General features: G+C 43.4%; 2 protein-coding genes across 10 annotated transcripts in view; one reads left to right on the top strand and one right to left on the bottom strand.

The window, feature by feature from the left end:
* Window positions 1-227: 227 nt before the first annotated feature.
* On the top strand, window positions 228-22091 carry camsap1b (calmodulin regulated spectrin-associated protein 1b). Of its 2 annotated transcripts, XM_077715214.1 has the most exons (19): window positions 228-680; window positions 9045-9208; window positions 11887-12149; window positions 13318-13479; window positions 13605-13685; window positions 13886-13918; window positions 15223-15364; window positions 15439-15578; window positions 15891-15987; window positions 16088-16211; window positions 16323-16405; window positions 16475-16559; window positions 17100-19206; window positions 19832-19968; window positions 20042-20262; window positions 20656-20758; window positions 20892-21004; window positions 21072-21190; window positions 21265-22091. In XM_077715214.1, exons 2-19 carry the CDS (start codon window positions 9046-9048, stop codon window positions 21559-21561), a joined length of 4470 nt encoding a protein of 1489 aa, XP_077571340.1. In that variant the 5' UTR covers window positions 228-680; window position 9045; the 3' UTR covers window positions 21562-22091. The 2 variants fall into 2 exon arrangements, with proteins under 2 accessions (XP_077571340.1, XP_077571341.1); XM_077715215.1 differs by lacking the exon at window positions 13886-13918.
* A 1065-nt stretch (window positions 22092-23156) lies between these two features.
* The window catches only part of kcnt1b (potassium sodium-activated channel subfamily T member 1b), a 31180-nt gene continuing 26925 nt past the window's right edge, over window positions 23157-27411 (bottom strand). For 4 of the 8 annotated variants that reach the window (XM_077714784.1, XM_077714783.1, XM_077714786.1 and 1 more), the window contains 3 exons: window positions 27319-27369; window positions 25552-25636; window positions 23157-25488 (listed from right to left, as the gene is read on the bottom strand). In XM_077714784.1, the coding sequence (XP_077570910.1) occupies window positions 25368-25488; window positions 25552-25636; window positions 27319-27369 (257 nt within the window). In that variant the 3' untranslated portion in view covers window positions 23157-25367. The remainder of the gene's footprint in view (window positions 25489-25551; window positions 25637-27318; window positions 27370-27411) is intronic. The other 4 variants (XM_077714787.1, XM_077714789.1, XM_077714788.1 and 1 more) reach the window with 1 other exon arrangement.

Raw genomic sequence — 27411 nt, 5'->3', positions numbered from 1 at the left:
TCTATTTGTTTCTATTGATGGACATTGGTGGGTCAAGCTCCAGCACCCTCAGCGAAACAGGTTTTTTTCTGTTGAACAAATGAAAAGGGGAGGAGTTCAATCCGCCCTCTTCAGTGAAAAACACGCGCATGCGCATTGGTTTCGATGATAGCAAGTTTTTTTTTTTTGCAGCATGGCGCGAACCAGAATGAACGCCCTCTTTAGTGAAATAACCGCGCATGCGCATTGGTTCCGATGATAACAAGTTTATTTTTTTTCGGTAGGAGGGCGCGAACGAGAACGAACGCCCTCCTCTTTTTTCTCCAATGGTTTGCCCCAATCTTCAAGTTATGTGACGGCAAATTGATTAGCATTCGGCGTCCATTCCTCAACATTTACTACACCTAGAAATCATTTTAAGTCGGCTGCTATTTTTTTTCCTGTTTGTATTCATTCCTACCCCCTGTTGGAATTTTTCTGGAGCGGGGAGTCGATGTCAATAAGGCCGCGAATGGGGTGTTGTTGCTGGGAGACGGTTCGAACTCGCCTCCACCGCTAGCTAGCAGCGTTAGCTGGCGGCTACGATGTGCGGACGGCGGCGGGGTGTTTCCAACGCAGCGGCCCACTGGAAAGAAAGACACCTTCTCGGTTGATTATTTACCCCCGTTTGGACCAAAGGTTGGATTTCCACCTTTTTTAAGGTAAAGTCAGCTTTACATTTTTATGTGGTGTTAGACTAAACTATTTCACCTGACTCCAATTCCTTAACTCTGTAGTCTCCAGTCTAACAATGGAGCGTGTTCAGCATCGGAGGAGACAAACCAGGTTTGAGCGAGTATATCCACAGATGGTTTATTCCATTCAAATTGATTCATACAGAGCTCCGGGTCTCCCTCCCATAGAATAAGCCCGCTGAGTGTTGATGTCCTAAAGCGGAGGATGGAAAAGACATTGTCCAAACCCGCGTTTGCCCAGTTATAGTCCAACAAAAATGCATATTCATTCGCTGATTAATAATGAGATGTGGGCTGGTCCAGGGCTGCTGTGAGGGGTGGGTTTCTCTGGGCTCCACATCTTCCAGCCTTGAATCCACATCATCCAGACCTCTGTCTCCGCTGGTCCTATAAAGTCCCGACCCTCTGCCCTGCTCTTTGTTCCTCTGCCCTTTGAAGTCCTCCATCTGGTCTCTTATCAGTGTGAATCCCACCTTGAAATAAGAATCTCAGGAAGAGCCTTTTGTTAACATTGTAGTCGAGGAGTCTCGGACCCATCCTTCTGTTCATATTGTAATTGAGTTGGGAACAAGAGCCCAACTCTTCAGTGGCGATACTAAAACAAGACCGCCACAAAAGAATGAGTAAAATGTGATATCAAAATGAAACAGCCATACTAAGAAGAATGAGTCAAATGTGATATCAATATGAAACAGCTATACTAAAAAGAATGAGTAAAATATGTCAGATTCTTCATTCCCTCTCTTGGTCTCCTGAAAGAGACCACATCAACAACACCACACAGGTTAGTGTCAAATGAAATGTAAAACTATATTAGTATAAAAACAAAGAAGCACTACATTAGTATATCCATGAACATGTGCCCAGCAGGGGTCCAGAGGGGTCAGTTTGGCGCAACTGGACATACTGACCTCTAGGGCCTGGTCCCACTGCTTTATCGATCAGTCGAGTGACTAGAGTACGAGCTAAGGGGAAGATACAACAGCTACAGAGAATAAGCAGAGTAATGAGCACTCCAGCAGATATGAGGATGTTGCCTATCAAACCTTTCCAGGCACCAAAATAATCCATCCATTGGTCCCAGATTGAGGTGTCCACACCTGACTGATCGGCCATCTTATTAGTCAGGATTCGGAGGCCTTCTAAAGCTTTGGTGAGACGTCCATTTGGAGCAGTGTTATTAGGAATGAAAGTACAACAGGCATCACCAAAGATAGCACACACACCACCCTTCTCAGCCAATAACATGTCTAATGCTATACGATTTTGGAAGGCCATGAGGGATGTTGCCGCTAGCTGGTCACGTACCGCCTCTAACGACTCAACCGTGTAATTGGCAAGTCGCTGGACATTGTAATGAATATAATTGATGCGATCAACATTTTTGTTGTGAGTTACCCAAATTAGAATACTTTTGAATCCCGCTGAAACCTGATTAGCAAGTTTATACTCATTAGGAACGCCACGGGGGACGCCTATGGCGTCAATATAGGTGGGATCGGAGTTACCCATCCAGGTGTGTGGTGCTCTCTTTTGGCGATGCAAGACCTCGATGTTTTTACCCGATCAATCGAATAACTAGAATGCATCTCATCTGCCTAACTGCAGATTTAAGTGTGACGTCTAGACCCAGTGAATTCAGGATGTCAGGATACCACAGATCTTTTTCATAGTAGTTCACCAGTTTGTTCTTCTCATACCAATTTACTCTCCTCTGTGATAGGAGTATGTCACCATCTTGTATTCCAACTCGAGTCTCTGTGGGTGGGGCGTTCAGACACGCCCAGGCAGTCACTGACAGTGCAGTCACTGTGATGTGAATGGCAACAGCTTTCACTGTGGCCAATGTGCAGAGGTGCAAAGTCTATGGAAGCTCAAGGTTAAGTGAGGGGTGCTCGTGGCAGGTGAGTAGACTGATGAGTTTTTACGGACAAGGGTTTTGATACCGTCCAACTTCCAGTCTACTCAGAGTCACCTGTGTCTCGAACTACCTTGACCTGGCATTGGTGAAAGCACTTTGACATTTCAGCCATCTTTGCAGCAGTGGAGGTTGGTGAGTTGGGCCACGAATGGGTCTTCCCCTCGTGGAGAGAACCAGGACTTCCTTTTTATGACTGGGATCAGCATCCAGTCACCTGGCTTCACCACCTCCTGCAAAGTAGACAAAAAGGGATCACGGCAGCTTGCCCGTTCTTTGGACAAGTTTCTCCAAACATGTTACCATCCATTCTGTGATTAGGTCTGCCTTGCCCTTAGCCTTTTGTCATGTTTCACCTTCCCATAAAGGATGTTGAAATGGTCTTCCATGAACGTTTGTTTGCTCTACCAGTCCCATACTCTTTTGGACGTTGTCCTCGTTTTGGGCCTGAGGTTACCTTGCACACCATGACTGCAACAAATCAAACAGATACTACAAAACAATTAAAAGCAGGTATTTAGACCTCTGGGACATGGAACACACTGTACCATGTCCATCATCAACCTCTGGGACATGGAACACACTGTACCATGTCCATCATCCCCCCTGTTGAGACATGGTTCAATCCATGGCTCAATTTTGGAGGCACGCTCGGCCTTTAGCTGTGTACAGGTCTTCTGCAGACTGTTCTGTGTTCTTTCTGTATAGATGCATTTCTACCTTATGTGATGCAATGTTTTACATATCAATTAATACTGTTTTTGACTCCGTTTTTGTTGTTGTGAATACTGTGCTGTAAGTGTTTGCGCTGCTGCTTTAGCTGCTGTCATCTTTAGCGCATGCTCAACACCTGCATACGGCCACTTGGTTGGGCTTAATTCTCAAATGAACAAAAATCACAACAATCTTACTTATTCCATCACTTTGTTTGTGAAAATCTGAATGCTTTATCAGTCAAAAGTGGATATACTAGCTGTTATTCTATTGTGATCGTTGCTTCCTCGTTAAGATCAAAACCTATATTTGATTTTTTCCTTTCCTGCAATTACACCAATTAACTAATCGTGCTAAAAATAGGGAAAATACAAAAAGCGAACCAGGCTGCTTTCTCCTCAGGAGAACAGCTTTCCCGCTCTCTGCAACAGTTACATTCACATCAATTAATATCCAGAAACAAATGTAAACATTTTTCATTCTGAAAAGAATTGAACCCACTAAACTGTAACCACCCCCTGTTTATCAGGGTTAATATTTTCTAGCATAATTTTCCTTTAGGGCAATTAAAATTCATTACTTATAAATCGCATACTAATCAAGTCCCAATTCAATTAACAATGTGTATTGCGTTGCATATTAAACTCAATTATTTGAAATTCAAAATATCCCAAACTAGTAGTCTTTTTTATCAAATGTAACATTCCATTGTCTTTGGAGTTTGCCAATCATCTCCTTTAAAACTTTCTTAATCATCATTTTCCAATAGCCTGGCATAAAATTAAAATTTAGTTACATATCTATCCATTGTAATCTCTTTTTCTCTCTAATTGTTTACTTTTAAAAATCTGTAAGAAGGTTTGTTCTCAATTGAAACGCTTTCACTTTTTGTGGAGACAATCAAAACAATATAAAAGTTCCTTATGGTTTATGGCATTGCTCCTCGAGCAATAATCTTTCCAATCAATATTGGATGCTTTCCATTACGTCTGATCGCGTCAATAATCTTAACTTACCTGTCTCCTCAAACGTTTCAACTGAGAGAACCTCCTTACAGTGCATGGTGTATCTGCATCCTCCTTTCAGCTATTTTCATGTCTGCTGTTTGGTCAGCAAGAGTTGTACGGACGTTCTCATTTTGGGTTGCTCGTGCGTCTTCTCCATGTTTCCTGTTGAAAAACACAGTCTTCTTCTGCTAACTCAAAATTAGTGCGTTTCTTTAAAGTTTTTCTTTTATGCAGATAGCCAGATTAGACTCATCATTCAGCTCCAATCGTGTAGTGAATAATGGCGTTTGGTATGGAAATTCTGAAACATTTTGTCAATTCAGTCAATTAATCTGTTAACACAATTTGGATGCCATTATCCCTATACATCAATGGTACTTTGGAATTTCATATGATGCACTGTTTTTGTTTTTCTCAGTGCTTCAAAATTTCGCATTGCAGATTTGTTCCTCCAGTCCAATGCATTATCATCAAAAAATTTCTTTGGACTAAACAATTTTCCTTGATTTTTCATCGCCATCCAAAAAGGCTTATTGGCGATTTCAGAAATTGATTTCAAATTTCCAATCCTTCGCTGCCATCCCTGAAAAGGGCTTATTGGCAGTTTCAGAAATTGATTCCAATTTGCTAAATCCTTTTCCACCTTGATATCTAAGGGATCAATTATATCTTGGTGGATGGCCAATCAAAAACACAAAAAGACAAACAACCATTCACGCTCACAGACATCAGTGGTCTGTAATTTTTTCACTAGTGGAGAGCGCCATCCCTGAAAAGGGCTTATTGGCAGCTAACCACCTTTTGCTGTCCTATCAGCACTAGTCATTCTCAAAAGAACTAGGTTAATAGTCATTAATATGACTCACACTAAAGCATATTTCATCTAGTGATGGAAAAACAATGAATTATATTTCGTGCACTAAACATGATTCATCTTATTCCATCCTATAGAAATCATGCTTATCCTAAATTAATTATTTTATCTAAACTTGTCAGGTACAATTTAATAATTTGGATCAATGCCATTTCTGCATTGTCTTCATTTAATAATTTGGATGATTCTTAATACTTAAATCTAAATCACAAATCACTCTCATATTGCTAAATTAGTTATGCGAACATAGTTAAATTGCGCTAGCGGAATTCCTATTGAATTCCTATCCGCTTCGAAGAAGGCGGTTATATTTAAAATAAGAGCCATTTTCTGGGCTCACTATTACCACAATTAAAATTTAGGAAAAATAACCTTTCACTAAGAATTTCCTTATATAAATTTCAGTGTTTAATAAAGGACCCATAATTTGTGACTAATATATCATAACATTATCAACTATCTGTCTCTCTCTCTCTCTCTACATCTCTGTCTCTCTCTACATCTCTGTCTCTCTCTACATCTCTGTTTCTCTCTCTCTCTCTACATCTCTCTGTCTCTATCTTTCTCTCTGTTAACTTTCTCTCTCTACATCTCTGCCTCTCTCTCTCTACATCTCTGTCTCTCTCTCTCTACATCTCTGTCTCTCTCTTTCTCAGTCCCCCACCCCTCCCCGCTTTGTACAGGGGGTGGGAGCCTTGGGCTGGTGGGGGCTCTCTTTCTATGGCCCCACCGTGGGGTGCTTTATCGGCCCCCGCCTTCACCTCCTTAGCTGTGACTTCACGCTCTACTTTCTGCAAAGCAATGGACAAGTTATTCATATTCCATTCATGCTTTTGACCTACAATATGTACATTTCCTTTTAAAGTACAAAATTGTTTCACCAACTCGCGTCTTATTTTTGGGTTGTTTTTTAACTTGAACACCACTCAGAACCTGTGCTTCCACATCTGCATACAAAAATTGTCAATTCATTCCATTCTCCACATTCTCCCGCACTCTCACATCCTTCCATTTTCACCATTTACAAAATTGTCAATTCATTCCATTCTCCACATTCTCCCGCACTCTCACATCCTTCCATTTTCACCAATTCAATCTAGATCAAGTCTCCGGATAAATTTAGAATTTTAGTATGTTCAATTCTAGGAATTAGAAATATTACTATTGTTACTTTTTTTTTTTTTTTTTTTTTTTTTAGAATCAATTCTAGGAATCAAACATCTGTGGACCCAGTTGTTTCCCTGCTGAAGACCTTAAAATAACTCCTGCATATAACTCTTTCCGGAATCTCTTGTTCCTTTGTTTCCTTATTCTCACGTTCGCCGACGTGTTTAACTTTTCCTTATTCTCACGTTCGCCGACGTGTTTAACTTTTCATACGACGTTTTCTCTATTTCAAAACGACCGTCCTGGGATCGTCATCAATTCCGACTCTAGGTATATTACAACCTTTTCGAAATCTCCTATTCCCAAACCCCCTTTCTATGGCATCTTCTCCATAATTTAAAAATCCAATAGCAGAATTTTAACGTTTCAGTAATAGGTATTCTGCTTACCTTTCAGTTGATCAGGCGCCTGTTGGAGAAGTCCCAAGAGAAAGGTCTCACGCTCGCCGGCGTGCCCTCACGTTCGCCGACGTGGTTAAATTTTCCTTATTCTCACGCTCGCCGGCGTGCCCTCACGTTCGCCGACGTGGTTAAATTTTCCTTATTCTCACGCTCGCCGGCGTGTCCTCACGTTCGCCGACGTGGTTAAATTTTCCTTATTCTCACGCTCGCCGGCGTGTCCTCACGTTCGCCGACGTGGTTAAATTTTCCTTATTCTCACGTTCGCCGACGTGTTCTCACGTTCGCCGACGTGCTTCGATAACCGCGACTCCACGTTCGCCGACGTGTTTTAGAGTCCGCGGCTGGCCTTAACCCATATGTCTACGCAGTTTCCTCCCTGGTTCACGGACGGAGTTATCGGCCTTAACCCCTAAACTGTCTACGCAACCGAATCACGGACTGGGTCACCAAAACTGTTAGACTAAACTATTTCACCTGACTCCAATTCCTTAACTCTGTAGTCTCCAGTCTAACAATGGAGCGTGTTCAGCATCGGAGGAGACAAACCAGGTTTGAGCGAGTATATCCACAGATGGTTTATTCCATTCAAATTGATTCATACAGAGCTCCGGGTCTCCCTCCCATAGAATAAGCCCGCTGAGTGTTGATGTCCTAAAGCGGAGGATGGAAAAGACATTGTCCAAACCCGCGTTTGCCCAGTTATAGTCCAACAAAAATGCATATTCATTCGCTGATTAATAATGAGATGTGGGCTGGTCCAGGGCTGCTGTGAGGGGTGGGTTTCTCTGGGCTCCACATCTTCCAGCCTTGAATCCACATCATCCAGACCTCTGTCTCCGCTGGTCCTATAAAGTCCCGACCCTCTGCCCTGCTCTTTGTTCCTCTGCCCTTTGAAGTCCTCCATCTGGTCTCTTATCAGTGTGAATCCCACCTTGAAATAAGAATCTCAGGAAGAGCCTTTTGTTAACATTGTAGTCGAGGAGTCTCGGACCCATCCTTCTGTTCATATTGTAATTGAGTTGGGAACAAGAGCCCAACTCTTCAGTGGCGATACTAAAACAAGACCGCCACAAAAGAATGAGTAAAATGTGATATCAAAATGAAACAGCCATACTAAGAAGAATGAGTCAAATGTGATATCAATATGAAACAGCTATACTAAAAAGAATGAGTAAAATATGTCAGATTCTTCAGTGGTTACAGGCTAACAAGACAGCGTTCTGGTTTATACTGGGGTAGCGCCTGTTCATACTGGGTTAGCGCATTTTGACGCATTTGCGTACCTGTTCGGCTAATTACCTTCTGCTAATTATTGTACGTCGTCATTAAACCATTCGCACTCGATGTATAGAATGCAAATATAACCAAACGCCAGTAAATATAATTGTATTGCTTCGGTAGCAATGGCAGGTTAAGCTAACACCGGGCCGAAAATGGTAACCAATGGTCGGGTTAAATTCCACATTTAAGGTAATGTAACTTGGTTAAGGACGACTTTAGGTTATTGAAATGGTCGTTGTATACGTCACTTTACATTGGGTAGACATTTAATAGAAAACTTGCAAGGTTATCACATTGTTTTTGATGAGTAGTAGAATAGCCACTGGCTAGTAAATCAATAAACTATGGGCTCTGGTTTTCAAGATTTTATACGCAGTACTTAGTCAAATATTCGTCTGGTTTTGAAGTCCCGCTAAAATAAATAATGTGAAAGCGCGTGAGTCATATTAAAACTTAAGTACAAAGTTTAATAGTCTTAGTTTCTTACAACTTTAAGCCTTTATACACCAAGCGGGTTATTTTTGGTCATTAAGAAAAAAACCGTAACCTCATAAGGTCCAATTACAAAGTATTATTTGGACTCCAATTGTGGTCTACAAAACCATACATTTAAGGGTTATTTTTTGTTTACTTGGTTATAAGTGGAGACCAAGTCTCACTTGTAATTATATCTATATTATAATACATAATTTAGTGTATAAATAAAATAATACATAGCTAAAACCTCTAATTAATAGGAATAACACAAACATTTATTGATAAAAATGTATTTTTTCAAGGAATTTTAAGGGCACATGTCATATTTTCAGGCCTATAGCTTCTTTCTAAAGCCATTTCAAGTCCTAATTTGACTTTTCAGTTGATTTGTGAAAGCCAAAACAAACTAAATGACAGGCATTTTGATAAAAAACTTGTTGTGTCAAAGTACGATTGAACTAACTGTAACGCTTTGTGCTTTCTTTCCAATAGAATGGATGTTGATTTGTGTTCGGGGGACGGCACGCGAAGAAAAGTGGAGCAAATGGGGTCTGCAGAAGGCCCCATGGATGTCGTACCCTTGGAAATGTATGACTCCGCAAGAGCTAAAATAGCCGCCAACTTGCGGTGGCTATTCGCTAAAGCATATGGCATTGGTGAGTGATGATTATATTTACATCCATGCATCATACGCTAACCAGCATGTGGATTGTGTCGTTACTTGGCTGCAACTTTTTGTCGGTGAATCATCCGTATTTCCTCACAAGGTTTCAATTGTATTTTAATAGAACAAAAGACTGAAATAACTTTTGCAATTGTTGCTGGAGTAGCGTCACTTTAGTTGAAGAATTTACGGTAGGATGAAAAGAAAGACGTTTTGCCAATGCTTTTCTGAGAGGAAAGTGTCAATTAAATATTTTTATTCAGTCTTACCATTTTTGGGAACGTTTACGGGTCACTTTCTGTTCATTTTACGTCGATTATCAGTCATTCTGCTGATTTTTGAGTCACTTTTTGTTAGAATTTTCCTTTTTACTGACCCAAAATCAATAGAGTTTCCATTATTTTATCTTTGACTGATAAGAAGTTAAACAAAATAGGGCGCGCATATTTATCACAATTGATGAGCAAGTTCTGACAATAAATAAATATAGTATACATAATATATAGATAGTATTTGGTAGTAAATATGTGGATGAAAAACGATTTTGGCTCCAAAAATCAAACAATATCTGACTGAAAGCCAACTCTTTCTACATAAAATTCCCATCTGTCTCTGTATACACATCAATTAGCACATGCTAACGCTAAAGATATGCAGATAGGCCTTCTGCTCTGATCCACCGCCAAAGTCTTCAATCCTCCTTTAGTGGTCCACTGGGATGCCGTTCTCAGGTGCAAATGTGATTCTTGGTCCCTACGGGAACTCAATCTACAAAGCTCATTTACTTTTCACCAGGTGGTGTATGTGTTTTTCATCTTTTAATGGTATTAGCTACTTCACGTAATGTACAGGCATTTTTTTTTTTGACAACACGTTCCGCCAATAATGGTCCCTCGTTAGTGGTTTTTGCAACGCCGCCGGTCGCTAACAACGTGACACGGCTATTTGGGTGTCTTACGTACTCGGTCACAGATGGCCCAAGTTGCCAGACAAGCTAACGGCGTCAAGCACGGCGCGCACCTGCTATCGCTAAGGCCACGTTGCAGGTCGCCGACTGGTGAAGTGTCATGTAGCTGGTCTCGTTTTTTGCCACGGGCTAGCTTATAGCGTAGCGCCTTCCTAATGTGATTGCTGAGACGAGGGCGCAGCTGCCACGCGGCGTCATTGTCTGTGGCGTGAACTCAAACGTGAATGTGCTTTGCTGTCTAGACCAGACATGGGCAAACTACGGCCCGCGGGCCACATTTGGCCCGTTAGCCTTTTTTTCTGTTTCATATGTACTGTTAACGGATGCACTTTTTTATATGTATCATATCTTGTGCTGACCCGGCCCATCTGTCCAATTTTTAAAGTCACAATTACCGTAATTTCTGGTATATACGCTGTATTTGCCGCTAAAAAAATGATGACTGAATCAAGGATACGGCTTAAATTTGACTTGACAAGCTCAACAAGAACACCATTACGCAAGACAATAATAAAAGTCCATTAATTTAATTAAACTGGGAAAATAGAGAAAAGTTAATAAAAGACGTGACCGAGGTTTTCTGCTTCTTTTTTATAGCCGATGTGGAGAGGACTATAAAAAGTAAAGTTGCACCATCCACATCATCCATTTTTTAGGGATGGGTCGATCACTAAAAATATAACCACGCTTGTCTACAGAACACATTTCTAGTCAGTTAGCTACTTTAGCCTGTTAGCACTTGGTATTTTTTCATAGACTTTTCCCCATTCATTTGAATGAGACCGTCTCAAAACTTTTGATCAAAGCTTTCTATTCGAAAGAAGGAAAGCCGGTACTTCCCGGAAAAGCTCCTTTATTGATCTCTCAGTGCATTAGCCAAGCTCATCTTGAGCACTCTGCATTTATCAAACGTTCAAACCAAATGCGGTTTAGAAAAAGAAATCTTACAAGAATTTGGCAGGCTGTCTTTTGGCGAACACGTATTCCCATGATAATACATTAATTTTCCTTCAATTTCATCCTTCTGTTTCACCCAAGAGCTTTCTGAAACCCTCGGGAAGAAACTGTCAGCCCGTATTTGTAAATGCGAGAATGCTGACGGCTATTTTTTTATTCTTTTTATCCTGTCGGTAGAGAACATGGCGCTTCTCTCTCGCACTTTGCAGATTTTGTTGGGAGAAAAATCCTTTCTGGTATTAGCAAAACAAGATGTTGCACCCAGTTAGCGCATTATCTTTCTTCCTTAGAGTATCTCAGACTTCTTTCAGGTCTCCCTGTTTAGTTTATCCACGTAGTTTTGGCATACCTAAGTCCACTGCTTTGTTCTAGCGCCTTATAAGGTTGCAACATTTGGATTATGGTGACTTTTGAGGAGTGGGAACAGTTGATTCCACTCTTGTTCCTTCGTCCAATGGCCTATGAGGCTAAATAATGGAAACTTAGGCCCGAAATTTGAGTAAGAACTCGTCAAGTTTCATAAATAATGATAATTAGTTGGTTAGAATTGGTAAATGTCTTGGTTTCAGTACCAAAACAGACACAGAAGACATTATAGACCTAGTTAAAAAACCTGGAGCCACACACAGGAATATCCACAAGGTGGGGACCTTCTGCAAACTGAAGTTACCTGAGGTTTTAAAGATCATGATACAAGCTCTTATAACTGCTTTGAATATTAACTTGAATCGCTGTATTGTTTTCAGACCATATACCGGAGGACCTGAAGGACCCGTTCTACACAGACCAGTACGAGCAGGAACACATCAAGCCCCCCGTCATCCGCCTTCTGCTTTCCTGCGAGCTTTACTGTCGCGTTTGCGCCCTGATCCTCAAGACGGAGCAGGCCGCCTCCCTCCAGTCGCACCACTCCGTCATCCAATCCCTGGACAGGAAGGGCATTTACGTGGTGGAGAGCGACGACACGGCCGTCACCCAAGAAGATCTGGCCGGCGTGCCCATTAAAATGGTCAGTTAAGGGCTAACAAATGCAATTTAAGACCTTCCCAGCTACATTATCTAATTGGTCATTTCCTGCAAAACTACAAATTAAAACCATTTATACGCAAGCTTCGAAAGTATCGGAGGACAAAAGGCCAAAAACGTACCACTACTATCAGATATTTAAAAAAAATCTGACCTGGAACAATACTGTTAATCATGCAGATGTCATTTTAATATGAAAAAATCTAGCTCCGCCTCCACACAGTAAGATTTTGTACTAAAAAAATCCAACATATCAACAAGGGCTGGCTCTAGAGGTGAATGTGTAGTTCAAAAAAGAGCGCTAAATTAGCCAAAGCACTTTCTCTCTTCATACTTGGAACTCGGTAGCAATTACTAAACGTCATTTCTGAACCTCTTGGCCAATCATCTTAAAGCTTGGCTGTTAGACCAACAAAATTGCCATCACTACGCTGTCTAAAACTGTGTGTTGTGTTATGTTTTTGACGTTTAACTTCAACCTACACAACCGACTAAAGATGGAACTTAGCCCTGAGTCTACAATACTTTCTGAAAGAAACAATGGATGAATTTAGATGTTTGTATTTAAAAATGAGCAAAACTGAAGCCGCTTCTCGGCAGGTAGAGATTGCCTTCCATTTTGCAGATGTGATGTTTTCATGACCGAATGGAATTTCAGATGACATGAAACTAACACCAACCACCACCGGCTCCGTTGTTTTCAACGGTCTTTCTTCCTGTTTGTTACCATGGAGACTAGCCTCGCTGCAGTTGAGTAGGCTCCTGCTTTTTGGGATGTTTTTCCTGCCTGTGGCGTGACACTGGAATCCAGACAGCCCAGTGAGGACATGGAAAATCCTGTGTAGGCCAGTGCTTGTCCAGTGGCCCTATCTAATTGAAAAAAGCAATCTCGTAGAAACCAGAAAGTCATATGCTACTTCACAGGTGTCAAAGTGGCGGCCCGGGGGCCAAATCTGGCCAGCCACATCATTTTTTGTGGCCCAGGACAGTCAATGATGAGTGCAGACTTTCTGTTTTAGGACCAAATTCAAATGATAGATATAGATGTATATTAAATTCCCTGATTTTGATCACTTTGCTTCACTCTGTGCGTTCCGTAAGGCAGGACCGAGGTCTAAGACGGCTAAATTGCGAGCTCTTCTCCATTCCAGAGCGCCCACATCCCCATGATCGACGCCCTGATGATGGCTTACACGGTGGAGATGATCAGCATTGAAAAAGTGGTGTCTTCCGTGGAACGCTTTTCCACTTTTAATCCCTCCAAAGAGCTTCCCTTTGATTTGGAGGACGCCATGGTTTTCTGGATCAACAAGGTAAAACACATTTCCCAAAAAAATAATCACTTCTACAGAACTACCGCCCAATAAAACACAAAAAAAAATGTTATCTTTGCAAAATGGTTGACCGACCCCGACTAATTAAACTTTTGTGTCTGCAGGTAAACACTAAAATGAGGGAAATCAGTGAAAAGGAGTACAAAGTCAAGCACCACCTTCTGGAATCTCCCAGTCACCAAAAGGTAAAGAAGATTTCCCAAAGACTTGAGGTTTTTTTTTTCCTGAGCCTTGCTTTCTCCGTTTTTGAACTGGATGCGGCTTGAGTCCTTTTTGTGGACTTTTCAACGATTAATATTTCTGCTCCTGTTCCCCCCCGTCCGTCTACACTTGCTTTCCCTTTCTTATCCGTCTGTCCGTCCGTCCGTCCTTGCCCACTGGACAGTCTCCCTCCAAATGGTATTGGAAGCTTGTCCCTGTAAGTTGGAAGTCAGCCCCATTGCCCCTTTCCCCACCAACCCTCACTTTTCCACGCACCTTTCTTCGCCACCCCATGCACGCATACCGTATTTTCTCGAATATATGCCGTATTTGTCGCCAAAAAAGCTGACTATTGAATGGAGAGTATGGCTTATATGCGCATAAATTAGATTTGACATGCACAAAATGGTATCACGCAAGATAATGCGGTTGAAATGGTCATTAAAATTTCAAAATAGAGGAAAGATAAACAGATATAACGCTAAACAAAATGTATTTTGACGTCTATGAATGAAATTTAAGGAAAAAACTAAACCGTATTTTGCATAAAATATGAAAAAACTCATTTACTGGTTGCTCAGGGTGCCGCCATCTTACTTAGGAATGACAAACCAGACTACTTCCTGGTTGTACTGCTCACCTGACCTCCTTTTTCAACATATCTATGTGTAAGCAACACTTTTTTAGAATGTGCAATCCAGCAATCGATGTTTACATTATCTCAGAAATTCCACATCCGATTATTTTTCCCGAGATTTTCCCTTCAAAGTAAAACATTTGTAAGATTTTCCCCTTCAAAGTAAAACATTTGTCAGATTTTCCCTTCAAAGTAAAACATTTGTAAGATTTTCCCTTCAAAGTAAAACATTTGTACTCCTATTAAAACCATGAATATGGAGTTGAACATTTTGAATCAGGGGGCGGCTTATACGAAAGAAAGTGTCAAATTCAACCATTTTACGGGTGCGACTTATACACGGAGACAGACGGCTTATATGCGAGTAAATACGGTAGTTTTGTGTTGATGTGTGCGCACACCCAGTTCATTTGCTGCTGCGGTTTCGAGGCTGATGGAAGCTTCCTTTGTTTCACGCCACATCACTTGAAAGAAAGGGTTTGGAACGCTGAGCAAACTCTTTGTATTCTTCTGCTTTCTTTTGGGATTCAAACTCATGGCTGGCACATTTCTATCAGTTTTACTTTGAAGTACACTGCACTGCTTTTGAATCATCTCTCACTTTTTTACTCACTTTTTTACTTTTGAGCTTGATAGATAGCATTTCAGCCATTTTCCGCTTGGGAGGGGCATCATTAATAAACTATATGGTAATTATAGCCGGGCTGTAGTGATTGTTTTTAATATTAATTTAACGTGGCTGGATTTTGTATGTTAGTAGGGTGGAATTAATCGAAGTTAAACTGGTTTGATTGCTTTTGATTTGAAAGCCAAACTAAATGTGACGCTTTTGCGACCATATACCTTTTGGGAAATAATATTTATTTGAATTTTAATCTGTTTAGGTGCGATACAGACGTGAGCACGCGTCAGGTCGCCATCTTCCCTTCTTCCCGTTGCTGGAAGATTTGATGAGAGATGTGTGCGACGGAGCCGCCCTCCTCACCGTTGTCCACTACTACTGCCCAGACATCATGAAGATGGAGGGTATGGCTGGGTTTTAAATCAAAAAAATGGTTCGGCCCTCGTGAAATTGAGTTTACGTTATTATATCTGCCCAGATATTTGCTTGAAGGAAGTTCCCTCCATGGCCGACAGCCTGTACAACATTCAGCTTCTCCGAGAGTTCTCCAACGAGTACCTGAATAAAAGTTTCTATCTGACCACAGAAGACATCCTCTACTCGCCTCTTGTGCTCAAGGTACAATCACTTGCCATTTTGACATACAATACTTATCAAAAAGGATAATTTTTTTGTCGTTTTGACATACGATACATATCAAAAAAAGCTAATTTGACCAAAAAATTGCCACATTTGACCAAAAAATGAAAATGTTTGTCCAAGAAAAGCTATTTTTGTCCAAAGAAATGCTATTTTTGACCAAAAATGGCTACTTTTGACCAACAAAAATGCTACTTTTGAACAAAAAATTGCAATTTTTGAACAAAAAAATGCTATTTTTGACCATACAAATGCTATTTTCGACCCAAAAATGGCTACTTTTCTGCGCAGCAAAATATGTTGGTGTTCATCGCTGAACTATTTTGGTGGTTTGAGACCGTCAAGCCAGAATTTGTCGTTCCCAGGGATCTGCAAGAGTCGAAAGATGGTGAGTTTATGCAATTATTCCACGTTTAAGTGTTTCCCTGATATGAAATGGTTGAAGATCTCTAATAAGTCTAAAAATATGTCAATATTTCTTAATGTAGCTCGAGCGATTGCTCAGCCAAAGACTTCTCGTCCATCAGTGCCCATTTCCAACGCCACCAAGCGCAGCTTCTTGACCAGCAGCGGAATGTCGGACAGCCAGTGCAGCCCAGAAATCTGTAGCAGGTAGCCTCTGCCATATTTACACATTTTCCAAAGACTACATACAATTTAGCGTGTACCTGGAGGGAAAAAAATACCCAACTTGCCTTACCCAGAAAGGTCTTTCCTTTTCAGTCGAGGATGTCCACCCTTCAGTCCTTCCCACCCCCTCCTGCCTTTACGCCAAAGGCAACAGAAGCCTCAAGGAGATGATGCAGGTAAAAAAGAATAGCATGAAATGTGGCTTATGGTAATCATCCTTTGAACTCAATGTGTTTTGATTTCAGCTCTGAGGAACCGCTCCAACTCCTTGACACAGATGGACAGACAGGGCCGAAGTTCTGTTGTGGCTTGGCCAGACAAAAGACAGAGGTAAATGAAAGGAATTTGGATCAAACTGCTTACTTTAATATGCGTACAAGGGTTGATGGTACGCTAACATCTCTTTCCAGGGTGTGTTTGTGTGTTCAAGGAACGCCAGCATCAATATTTTCATTTAAAACGATGTCGCATATAATAACAATAGTATTTTCATCAAAGTTTTATCAGCAGGAATCACAAAAAAACTCCCAAATTATTCCAAAATCTGATGTCTGAGGACCCTGAACAACGTCTGGTTCGAGTATTTCCGTATTATTTTGATGATAACGCGCAAAATTGTGGACCAAAAAATTAAAGCAAAGTTTGGGTTCACATTTTACACGAATCCGGGTGAAACACTGCCTTCTGCGGGTGAAAAAATCAATTTGGCAGCCGTTAAATTGGGAGATGTAAAAAATGTCTTTGTCCACCAGATGGGGCGCAAGAGTGCGTTTGCTCACGGCACATTGATTGGGAAACACTGCCTTACAACTGCGTACTTAGCGATCAGTGCTTAAAATCTTAAAAACCTGCCCTTTTTTTTTCCCTCAGACCCGTGTCCACGCTGTCCCCCTTCCTGTGCCAATCGGCGACAGACAGCGACGCCGACGTGGCGTCCGGCGACAGCGTCAGCCTGGCCCGATCCATCAGTAAAGACAGCCTGGCGTCCAACGTGCTCCACGTCACCCCCAAACACCAGGCTTCACTTCACCAAGCCGCCTCGGCCCCCATTCGCAGGGTCAACGGTCACGGTCTCTTGGCCAAAGTCAACTTGGATCACGAAGAAGAACCTCCCAGGACGGACGCCGCAGTGGCCGCCACCACCACGGCGCCGTCGGAATCCAAATCCCCAAATGATAGCTTCTACCTTGAACCGCTGTTGCCTGCCGTGCTGAAACCCGCCAAAGAAAAGTCTGTTTGCCTGAACAAAGAGGAGGAAAGCGGGGAAGCGCTACGTTCTTCCGGAAGATCCGTCCCACGTGGATCTTCTCCCGCGGTCCACAAGAAAGCCCTGAACAAAACCTTTGTCTCCACCGGCGAGGACTACGATTCGCCGGCTGAGCCTTCTCGTGCAGCGCTAACGTTCGCCACGAGCGGCGCGGACTCCTCATCGAAAGAGCCGAGCGGAGGATTTTACCTTCATTCGGATTCCGAGGAGACCAAACCCCTCCCGAGCCCGGACGCCGACCTGGAAGACCTGGACGAGGAGGACGAAGACTTAGACGAGGCCATGACCACGAAAGACTGGTCCAGGAAATGCTTCCAGGACGACGAGGAGGAGTCGGCTAAACTCCGGGAGGACATGAACGTCCGAGAACACGAGGACAAGGACGTCAACGGCTGCAGCGGGCGTTCCAGTCCGTGTCTCAGCGCGTACTCGCAAGCCAGCAGCGTGGCCAGCGGCAGCGTGCGCATGACTTCCTTCGCCGAGCGCAAAGCGCAGCAGCGACGATTCGGGAGCAACCACGACTTACGATCCAGCGCCTCCAGCTCGCAGAGGACCACGCCGGACGGTTCCGAGTGCAGTGGCCCCCTGCCGTCCTCTTGGAGGATCAAGAGAGACCAGAGTCCCTCGTCCCCCCTGGGCACGCACGTTCTGGCGTCGGAAATGGTGCACCTCCGCATGCAGCTGGAGGAAAAACGCCGCGCCATCGAGCACCAGAAGAAGAAAATGGAAGCGCTGTCGGCCAGGCAGAGGCAGAAACTGGGCAAGGCCGCCTTCCTGCATATCGTCAAAAAGGGCGCCGCGTCCACGCCCACCACTCCGGCCAAAGCCCAACCCTCCAAAGAAGAGATTGACGGCGAGAACTTGACAACGACGACCCGCGTGGAAGCCCTAAAAGAGGTGGACAAAGAGCCGCGGGGCCCCGCCGCTCCCCCAGGTGCCTTAGAAGTGGAGACAAAGGGCAAAAATGGCAGTTTTTACCCCGAGGAAGAGTTGGACCTGAACGAGTGCAACCGATCCATCGAAATGCTGCACGAAGCTATTAGTAGCATCCAACAACAGATGATGCAACTGTCCCTTCAGCAGGATATGATGATGAAGCAGAATGTACTGTCCCCTCCCGGCGCCGCCCCTCAGCCTCCCGTCGTCGTCGTCGCCGACAACAACAAAAATCACGAGCCCCGTGGTCCGGAGCAGCTCTCCCTGGCCGGCGCCGCGGCCGCCAGGAAGGCCCCAAAACTGAGCTCCTCCAACCGAAGCTCCAGGTCGAAAGCGTGCGAGCTCAAGGCCGGTAAGGAGCAAAACCGGCACCCCCCCAAGAGCGGACCGCAATCGGCCGGGGGCAGGTCTCCTAGAAACGAGCACCCGGACCCGCAGAGTCTAACCCGGAACCCCCCCACGGGAGAGAGCGTCAACAAACCGAATCAAACCCGGAGCGCCGCCTTCAGGCTTCACGACGACAACGCGCGACTGCCGACCAGAGTGGACCTCAACGCCGTGTCCGCAACGGAAGCACCCGTGGACGACGGGCTCTCCCCGAAAGACCCGCGGCTCGACGCCACGAACGGCTCGGGGGAAGAAAACGCGCCTTTGGAGGAAGCGCAACGTAGCAGAGCGCCACTGATTGAGGTGGACATGTCGGAGCTGAAGGACCCGGATGACGAGGACCAAGGAGACGGAGAGCAGAAGTCGGTCATGGGCTTTTTCTTTAAGGTATTGACTGACCCACACAACATGGCGTCTGAACGATAACATGTGTCGCATGTATAGTGAGTCGATTTAGCAAATATTTTGGCATTTACTAGCGACATGTGCGTCTTATAGTCCAGATAATACGCTACATTTATGTAGAGTCATACCTCTGATGACGTGATTAATTGGTTCCAAAACTTTTTAAGTAACTTTAAAGTTTTGTAAGTAGAGCAGTACTTTATATGTAAATTATCTAATTGTTTCCATTGTCCTCACACGATATTCCGTTTTTTATAGATTTAAAACAATGTTTTGTTTTTTTAGCTTTTTTTTTCAGATTCTACAAAAGGATTTTTGAACTAAAAACTGAAAAAAATGATTAAAAAAATGGACAATTATTGATTTGAAAATGGGAAATCAGGAAATGTAATATAAATCTAAACTCTTCATTTGAATTTGATCCTAAACCACAAAAACTCTGATTGACTTTCCGGGTCACACAAAATGGTGCGGCGGGCCACATTTGGCCCCCGGGCCGCCACTTTGACACGTGGGTTAGCCAGTTGATTTCTACTGCCAACATTTTAGGAGTCATGCATGCAAGACAATAGATCATATTTATGCAAATTCTACCGTAACATTACAGGACGAACAGAAAGCGGAGGACGAGCTGGCCAAGAAGAGAGCGGCGTTCCTGTTGAAGCAGCAGAAAAAGGCGGAGGAAACTCGTCTCCGCAAGCAGCAGCTGGAAGCCGAATCCGAGCTGAAGCGCGACGAGACCAGGTAAAACTCCCCCACAGTTCTAGACCCGCCCTTACAGCCACTGACATACCGCTTTTTCCCCTCCCAAAACCAGACGGAAGGCCGAGGAGGATCGCCTGCGCAAGGAGGACGAGAAGACGCGGCGGGAGTTGATAAAGCAGGAGTACTTGAGGAGGAAACAGCAGGAGATCTTTGAAGAACAAGGTCTGGCCAAGCCCAAGACCCCCAAACCCAAACAGAAACACCGAGCCAAGGCCATCCTCAGAGAGGAGTCCCCCGGCGCCGACACGCCTTCCAAGGGCTCTTCTTCCACGCGTAAGTCCAACATTTGACACAAAGTTGGTCATTAACGCACCGTAGAATTAAAGTTCAGGCATTGAAAATTGGAAAATACATTGATACTGAACTTGGTAGCTTGACAGCGTTAGCATTGCTACATTGAGGCTAATGCTCAAAGATATAGCATCGTTGTATTAGCAATTGGAAAGCATACAGTTGCTTAGTGCTTAGTGGATTTCAAAATAAAAGCATTGGTTTTAACCCTCTCATATATTTCAGATGCTACATTAAGCTAACTTTTAATGACATTTGTTAGGAAAAATCTGATTGGCAAAAAGGAATACTTATAAATTATTATAATATTTTGCAGATGAAATTAACAGTTTTGATGGATTTTTGTGTTTTTTAATTTTTTACGGTCCTCTTTAGCCGACAACCTGAGCACGGCCCAGTCGGGATCCAGTCTGTCGCTGGCCTCCGCCGCCACCAACGAGGCGGACAGCGTCAACTCCGGGGGTGCCGGATCCCAACGGTAAGAAATCCAATGCAATTTTCCACAGAGAATTTTCCATAGCGGCGACAGAAGTCGGACCCGGAATGGCCGCTGTCGGTCAACAATCACGAAATAATGGAATGTCCTAATTCATTCTTATATCTACATTCAGCTGCGACTCTGTAGAGTCCTTCCCTGGAAGTCGCAACCACAGTCGGGCGGCGGAACGCGACTGGGACAACGGCTCCACCGCCTCTTCCATCGCATCCCTGGCTGAATACACCGGTGAGTCCCCCATATTGTTTTGTAAGTCTCCACGGGTAATGGCGCTCATCCGTCCGTCTTCCGGCAGGCCCCAAACTGTTCAAGGAACCCAGCGCCAAGTCCAACAAGCCCATCATCCACAACGCCATTTCGCACTGCTGTTTGGCCGGAAAAGTCAACGAGCCGCAGAAGAATCAAATCCTCGAGGTAGAGCCCAAAAAACATCAAATTGAATTTTTTCTTTTTAATTTTGTCAACGAGTAACATCCTTCTGTTGACAGGAGCTGGAAAAATGCGAATCCAATCACCTGATGATCCTTTTCCGCGACGGCGGCTGCCAATTCCGGGCGCTCTACTCCTACCTGCCGGACACGGAGGAAATCCACAAAGTCAGCGGCACGGGTCCCAAGAGCATCGGCAAAAAGATGATCGACAAGCTGTACAAGTACAACTCGGACCGCAAACAGTTCACCGTCATCCCCGCCAAGACGGTGTCGGTCAGCGTGGACGCGTTGACCATCCACAACCACTTGTGGCAGGCCAAGAGGGGAGCGTCGTCCAAAAAAAGCGCCAAGTAGCCGCGCCCCCTTTCTTTCTTCTTTGCCTTCACGGCACGGCGGTTAGCTAACGGCGGCCACTTTTCGGACTTATTTATCCGGACGTCCCTTCAAATCAGGGGTGTGTAAATAAAGGGAGGTGGGCCGTCTTTTGGTGCGGACGCGGCGTAGCGCGCGCGGCGTGTAGAATAGTGGTCACATGGAGGTGCACGCAGCAATGTAAAACCACCGCCGCCATTAAAGAACATTCCTCCAAGGTTGGACGCTGATTTTTCTCTCAAAAAGTGCTTTTATTCTTTGGTTTTTTTTTTTTCTTCACTTGGCCACCAGCACTTTACTTTTGTACCAAACACTAGAGGGCGCGCTAAGGCCATGGATTGTAAAAAGGTGGCCAGACAGGCACGCTGGCCATTTAATGTCTTATTCCACTGTTGTTTTGATTTGCATCCCGCTTTGTTCCTTTTTAACAAGCTTCAAGCTCATCATGCCATCTATTTATTTTCATATGCTCGCACGTTGACGTTGAATTAAAGTCACCTTTTTATTTTTGATTCTTCCTCCATTGCTTGCTTTCGTCCATTTGCTTTTGGCAACAAATTTAAGAAAAGGAGCACAATTCATGTTTCATTTATTCACTGTCATAAATTAGCAGTAGACTTCCAAACATGACTGCTACTTGATAGTATACTTTTCTCAATTTATCACTCTAAATTTGAATTCCTCCAAAAATTAGATGTGCTATCTGATTATATGTAACCTTACAGAATAACCGTAAAATTTCACCTTGAAAGTCTTGATGTACTTTCTAAAATGGCAGAAATAGTTTCATGTTTTTGTTGTTTAACCCAGATTTTCCATTTTGCTGACCATCCTGGACAACATTGAAGAAGTCATCTATAACGTCAAAGGTAGGCCCCGATAATTCCATTCCTGCCATTGACTAACATCTAGTGGTCCATCTGGACTGGTAGTTCTCTGTTAGTCCTCACTGCAGTTACCATTTTTTTTCTCTCTCGCATATAAGCCTCACACTTTAAATCAGGGGGGTCAGATTCTGGTTGGTTTGCAGGCTGTTTTAACGTCAACTTGATTTCATGTGGACCATTTTAGATAGAATATTTAGATTTTTTTTATAATAAATGGATTAAAATAATTGGATTAAAAAGCCCAGAATATTCAGTTTTTTATAGATCTAAAACAATGTTTATTTTAGCTTTTTTAATATAGTTTTTGATTTTACAAAATTATTTTTGACCTAATAACACAAAAAATGATCAAAAAATTACTTATTGATTTAAAAGGGGGAAAATCAGGAAATTTAATAAACATCTCTACTCTTCATTTGAATTTGATCCTAAAACACAAAGTCGCCACTCGTGCTTGACTTTCCCGGGCCGAACAAAATGTTGCGGCGGGCCACATTTGGCCCCCAGGCCGCCACTTTGACACCTGTGGTCTAATGTATTTCCCAAAATGGCCATTCTCTGCTAGTTCTCACTGTAGTTACCGTATTTTCTCGCATATAAGCTGCACTCATCAAATAGTTGAATTAGTTTGGAGTCCTGGACTGAAACATCTCCACGTTTGGCATCAAATTCTGCAAAAAAAGACAAACAAACTGTGTCACGGCTGCATGCAGCTTTTATTTGTTCATGACCACCTTGCCATCTTAAGAAAAAGAGTAAAAAACAGACGTTGTGATGGTGCGAGCGCGACGCCGTCACATGCACATTTAGTACAGATGAGGCCTGACTAACGTTTACGCTTGGGATCTTCTCCTTGGCAAGCTGGTACATCTCCAAGAAAAAAGTAAACAAACAAAAACCATGCGTTTTGTTGCAAATACCGTACTATTAACATGCCCTTAGAGACTGTGAAGAGATTAACACACGTGGTTTTGTAGTGGTTTTCCACTCCCGTGGGGGAAGATGCTTGTTAAAATATGTCCCGGGGTTTTAAAATACAAAAATAATGCCTTCCCATGCATGTTTTTTGTTCACATTTGGTGGAAAACGTAAAGTGAACAACGGCGATGAGATTAAAGGGCCGTTTTTTGGAGAATATTCCATCCTTGGGTGCAAAAATAGTCGTCTTTCACGTCCTCGCTTTGAATTGAAGAAAAACAAAAAGTAAAATGGCTTCACAACACTGCGCGATAGACGGGACAAACATTTGGAATTCTTGTTCATTTGCCATGGCGATAGATGACCAATCGGTTCAGGGACTGATTCAAGGGGTGCTCACATTTTTTTTGCTTTTCAAGAAGAGTTGTTATGAGGTCATGAGGTCGCGAAATGAAGCTTTTTAAAATCAAAGGGAGGACTTAACAAGCAGCTAAGACATCTTGTTGAGGTTAGCCCGAAATTTGGTCCGTTATTAACAACAAATTGCACCAAAAAGAAGGTTTTCTAAATCAAAGGGAGGCTTTAACAAGTAGCTGGTACAAGTTGTTTAGTTTAGCCCGAATTTTGGTCCATTTTTAACAACAAATTGCGCCAAAATGAAGGTTTTCAAACTCAAAGCCTTAGCAAACAGCTATGACAAGTCGTTTATGTTATTCACACTCGAAGATGAGCGCCCCCTATCGACGGACGCAATGAGCACCCCCAAACCCGACCCTATGGACGTCTGTCGCCCGATTGGCCGTCCCGCTGTCCAATTGTATTATCATGGCGACGGGTGGAAACAGATACAAAAAAGTATTTACAAATAAATAATGGCACAAAGAGCAGATCCTTTGAGGACACTTGAAATCAACGAATAATACTGTTTTTTTTTCTTCTGGTATGTGTTACTTAAAGTTTCGCATCCAAAAATACTCGGGAAAAGTCTTTCTGTCAAAAGGTGTGCGTTCTCGTGGGCGCCGACACTTCCGTAAACATTGGCCGCCATCCCACGGCGATTCCTCGGTGGGACGACCAGTTGGCTAGCGAGCAAAGTCCGTGTTGCATTTCCCACGTGGCGGGTGTCCAGTAGCGTACCCTCAAACACAAGGCACTCGAAAGTGGGCGACTTGTCTCGACTCGTACGCCTTTCGATGGCCGCCACAATTCCTGAAACGTCATTTTGAAATACCCCGTACGTTTCGTGTAACGTATTTGGAAGCGTACACTTGACTTCCCTTAAGATTCACTTTCTGGGACAGGTGTGCATCTATTCTCTTTTAACCAATCAGGATTCGGATTGGCTGCTTACTGTCCAATCACCATTGACGCAAACATTTTCAGTTCCTAGCGGGACAAATTTGAAGAATTTCAAAAATTCACTGTGGTCCGGTGATTATGTGGTTACTGTGCCAGGCTTGCAGTCTGGAGGTTGTGGGTTCAAACCCAATATGTGGATTTTGAATGGTATACACACACATACATAGTCAAATTTGGCACATTGACTGTGATTATCTCACAGCGGTGTGATGGTCAGTTGGTTGGTGTATTGGGCTTGCAGTCTAGAGATCGTGGGTTCAAACCCAGCAAGTGTATCTTTGCATGTTATACACACACATATATAGAGTCGAATTTAGCATATTGTTCCAATGACTTGTTAATATCGGACAGTAAGCAGTCACTCAGAATTTGGCCCCATTTTCATCCCCGACTCCTGATTGGCTCAGAATGGCGGCCGAATCGCCAGCATTGGCCAGCTATGAGCGTACGGCTAGCCTACCTGCAACACGATAAAATAAACGGCGCTCCCGGAATAATGGCAGCGATTTGGGGGATTGTGGGAAATATCAAAAGTTGCGGGGACTCCACGCTCCACTTTTTCTTCCACAACACTCCCTCTGAGGTTTTACTTGTTGCGTGACGGCGGCGACCACGAGGCGCTCTTCACAGGTGCGTCTCGTTTCTGGTCTCCGGCAGCGAACGCGTCTGATTCCGGGCGCCGCGGTTCTGACCCGGCTGGGACTCCTCGGGGACGTGCGCCAGGGGGTCGGAGCGAATCACGTACCTGAAACACAAGCGTTCATTGGCTGGCGGGCAAAACGCCAGTGTCCGTTTCCCGCTTACTTACACGATGTCGTTGAGTTCCAAGACAGTGTCCGGGGGTGGATTGATGAGGACGTAGGACAGCGTGTTCTGGTGGTCGTTCATCTCATCTGTGGAAAGACGGTTTTTAAGGGTGGCTCGGCTTTAGGGGGGCCTGGTTTTCCCCCCCTCGCGACAACGCCACCAACACATGACACGCCGTCTGATGCTACATTGATATATACACAGTCAATGAAGGGTAGATGGATTTTTTGATTAACATATTATGACTTGGTATGTTCATTTCTGTGCTTTTTAAATGAATTTTGGTCCTGGTGGTGCACAGCCTGCAGAAATAATCATTGAACAATAAGCTTAAAAACAAATTATTATATATGTACATTAAAAATGCGTTACTATACATGGATATTTTTTAGGGGCAGTTGTTCTACAAAGTTCTCTTTAACCAGTGTAAAATATATATCTATATTTTGGAATATAATTTCTCTTTGGATGATTTTGTTGCCCTCAGTCACTGCCACTGACAGACATAAAAAAGGGCCAACCAAGCATGCGTAGCATCAAACATGCACATGGCGTCCATAGCCCCAAGTCATCATCTTCATCCTCATCATCATCATTTTCACGGCATGACACACGAAAAAAAAGGACATGCTGGATCCAGCGTCCATCAAGACGGAACCAAACGTAGACGGCGGCTGAAGCCACAAGCCAGCGAGCGAACGGAAGGGGAGCAGAACGCATCTTGCCGGCGAGAACGGAAAAAGACACCACCGCGTGGATTGCACGTGGATTGACTCAAAAAGCGTCTAAACTTAATGGTGGAGTGTGGATGACGTCATCCACAGAAGGTCAAAAGGTTTCAGACACTTGACCTTTGGGTGTCTCAAAACTTTTGAGCAATGGCTTACATGAGAGCAAATGTTAAAAAAAATAATGAATCGATGTCTTTAGGTAGCCGTCTTTGTTTGAAAGAATTCTTCACACGAAACACGCTATTGTAATAAACGGAAACAAAATAAAAGTCTGTTAAGCAATTGCACCTCCTCCGATTATCGCCACAAGAGGGCAGTGTGGCGGACTCACATAACTGCCGAAGAAGACCTATGCTGTTTGTGACTCGGTAAGTAGCAATAAATGAAGCTATTTTGGGCAGAAAATAAGGTAAATAGAATAATGTATGTCGAATTTCGTGTTTTTTTTTAACTATAAGTCACACCAACCAAACAATAAAGAGAAAAAGTCGCAGTGGAGCCGTCAAGAACAAAAACAAACATGTTAAAGCAAGGGGGGACAAAAATGGATAAAAATATTGTAGTTATTGATTTCAAAATGGGAAAATCAGTAAAAAAATATACATCTATACTCTTCATTTGAATTAGATCCTAAAACAGAAAGTCAGCACTCGTGATTTACTTTCCCGGGCCGCCATGTTGACATCTGTGCGTTATGGTAAAAAATAAAACAAAATGGAGACTAAATTGGCCTTTGTTAAAATAAGTGCCAGATAACTATAGCCTAAAAACAATATAACAGCCTGTGAGTGGTCAGGAGGAAAAAAAAGGGAAACTTTTAGCCCATAAAATACGGTACGCGTTTGAAATCGATGGATGCCATAAGTAATGGATCACATGCGGGCAAGATGGAGTCCGTTGACGGACAACGATGCGTTCTGCTCCGGTCAAGAAGCCAGACGGGACTGGACGCTTTTTTTGCTCTTTCATTGTTTTTTTTTTTGTTGACCTGGATGAGATCACACATGCAGTACGGGAAAGTGGATGGAGCGGCTAACCTGACGGCCGCTTCCCGTCCGTAAACGGCTGCTCTGATACGTCCTGCAACTCTGAGTAACGGTATATATAGTATTCACGGTTAACTCGATTGG

Source organism: Stigmatopora nigra, chromosome 4 (assembly GCF_051989575.1).
Source record: "Stigmatopora nigra isolate UIUO_SnigA chromosome 4, RoL_Snig_1.1, whole genome shotgun sequence".
NCBI classification, from domain to species: Eukaryota; Metazoa; Chordata; class Actinopteri; order Syngnathiformes; family Syngnathidae; genus Stigmatopora; species Stigmatopora nigra.
This window is presented reverse-complemented; position numbering and strand designations above follow the sequence as displayed.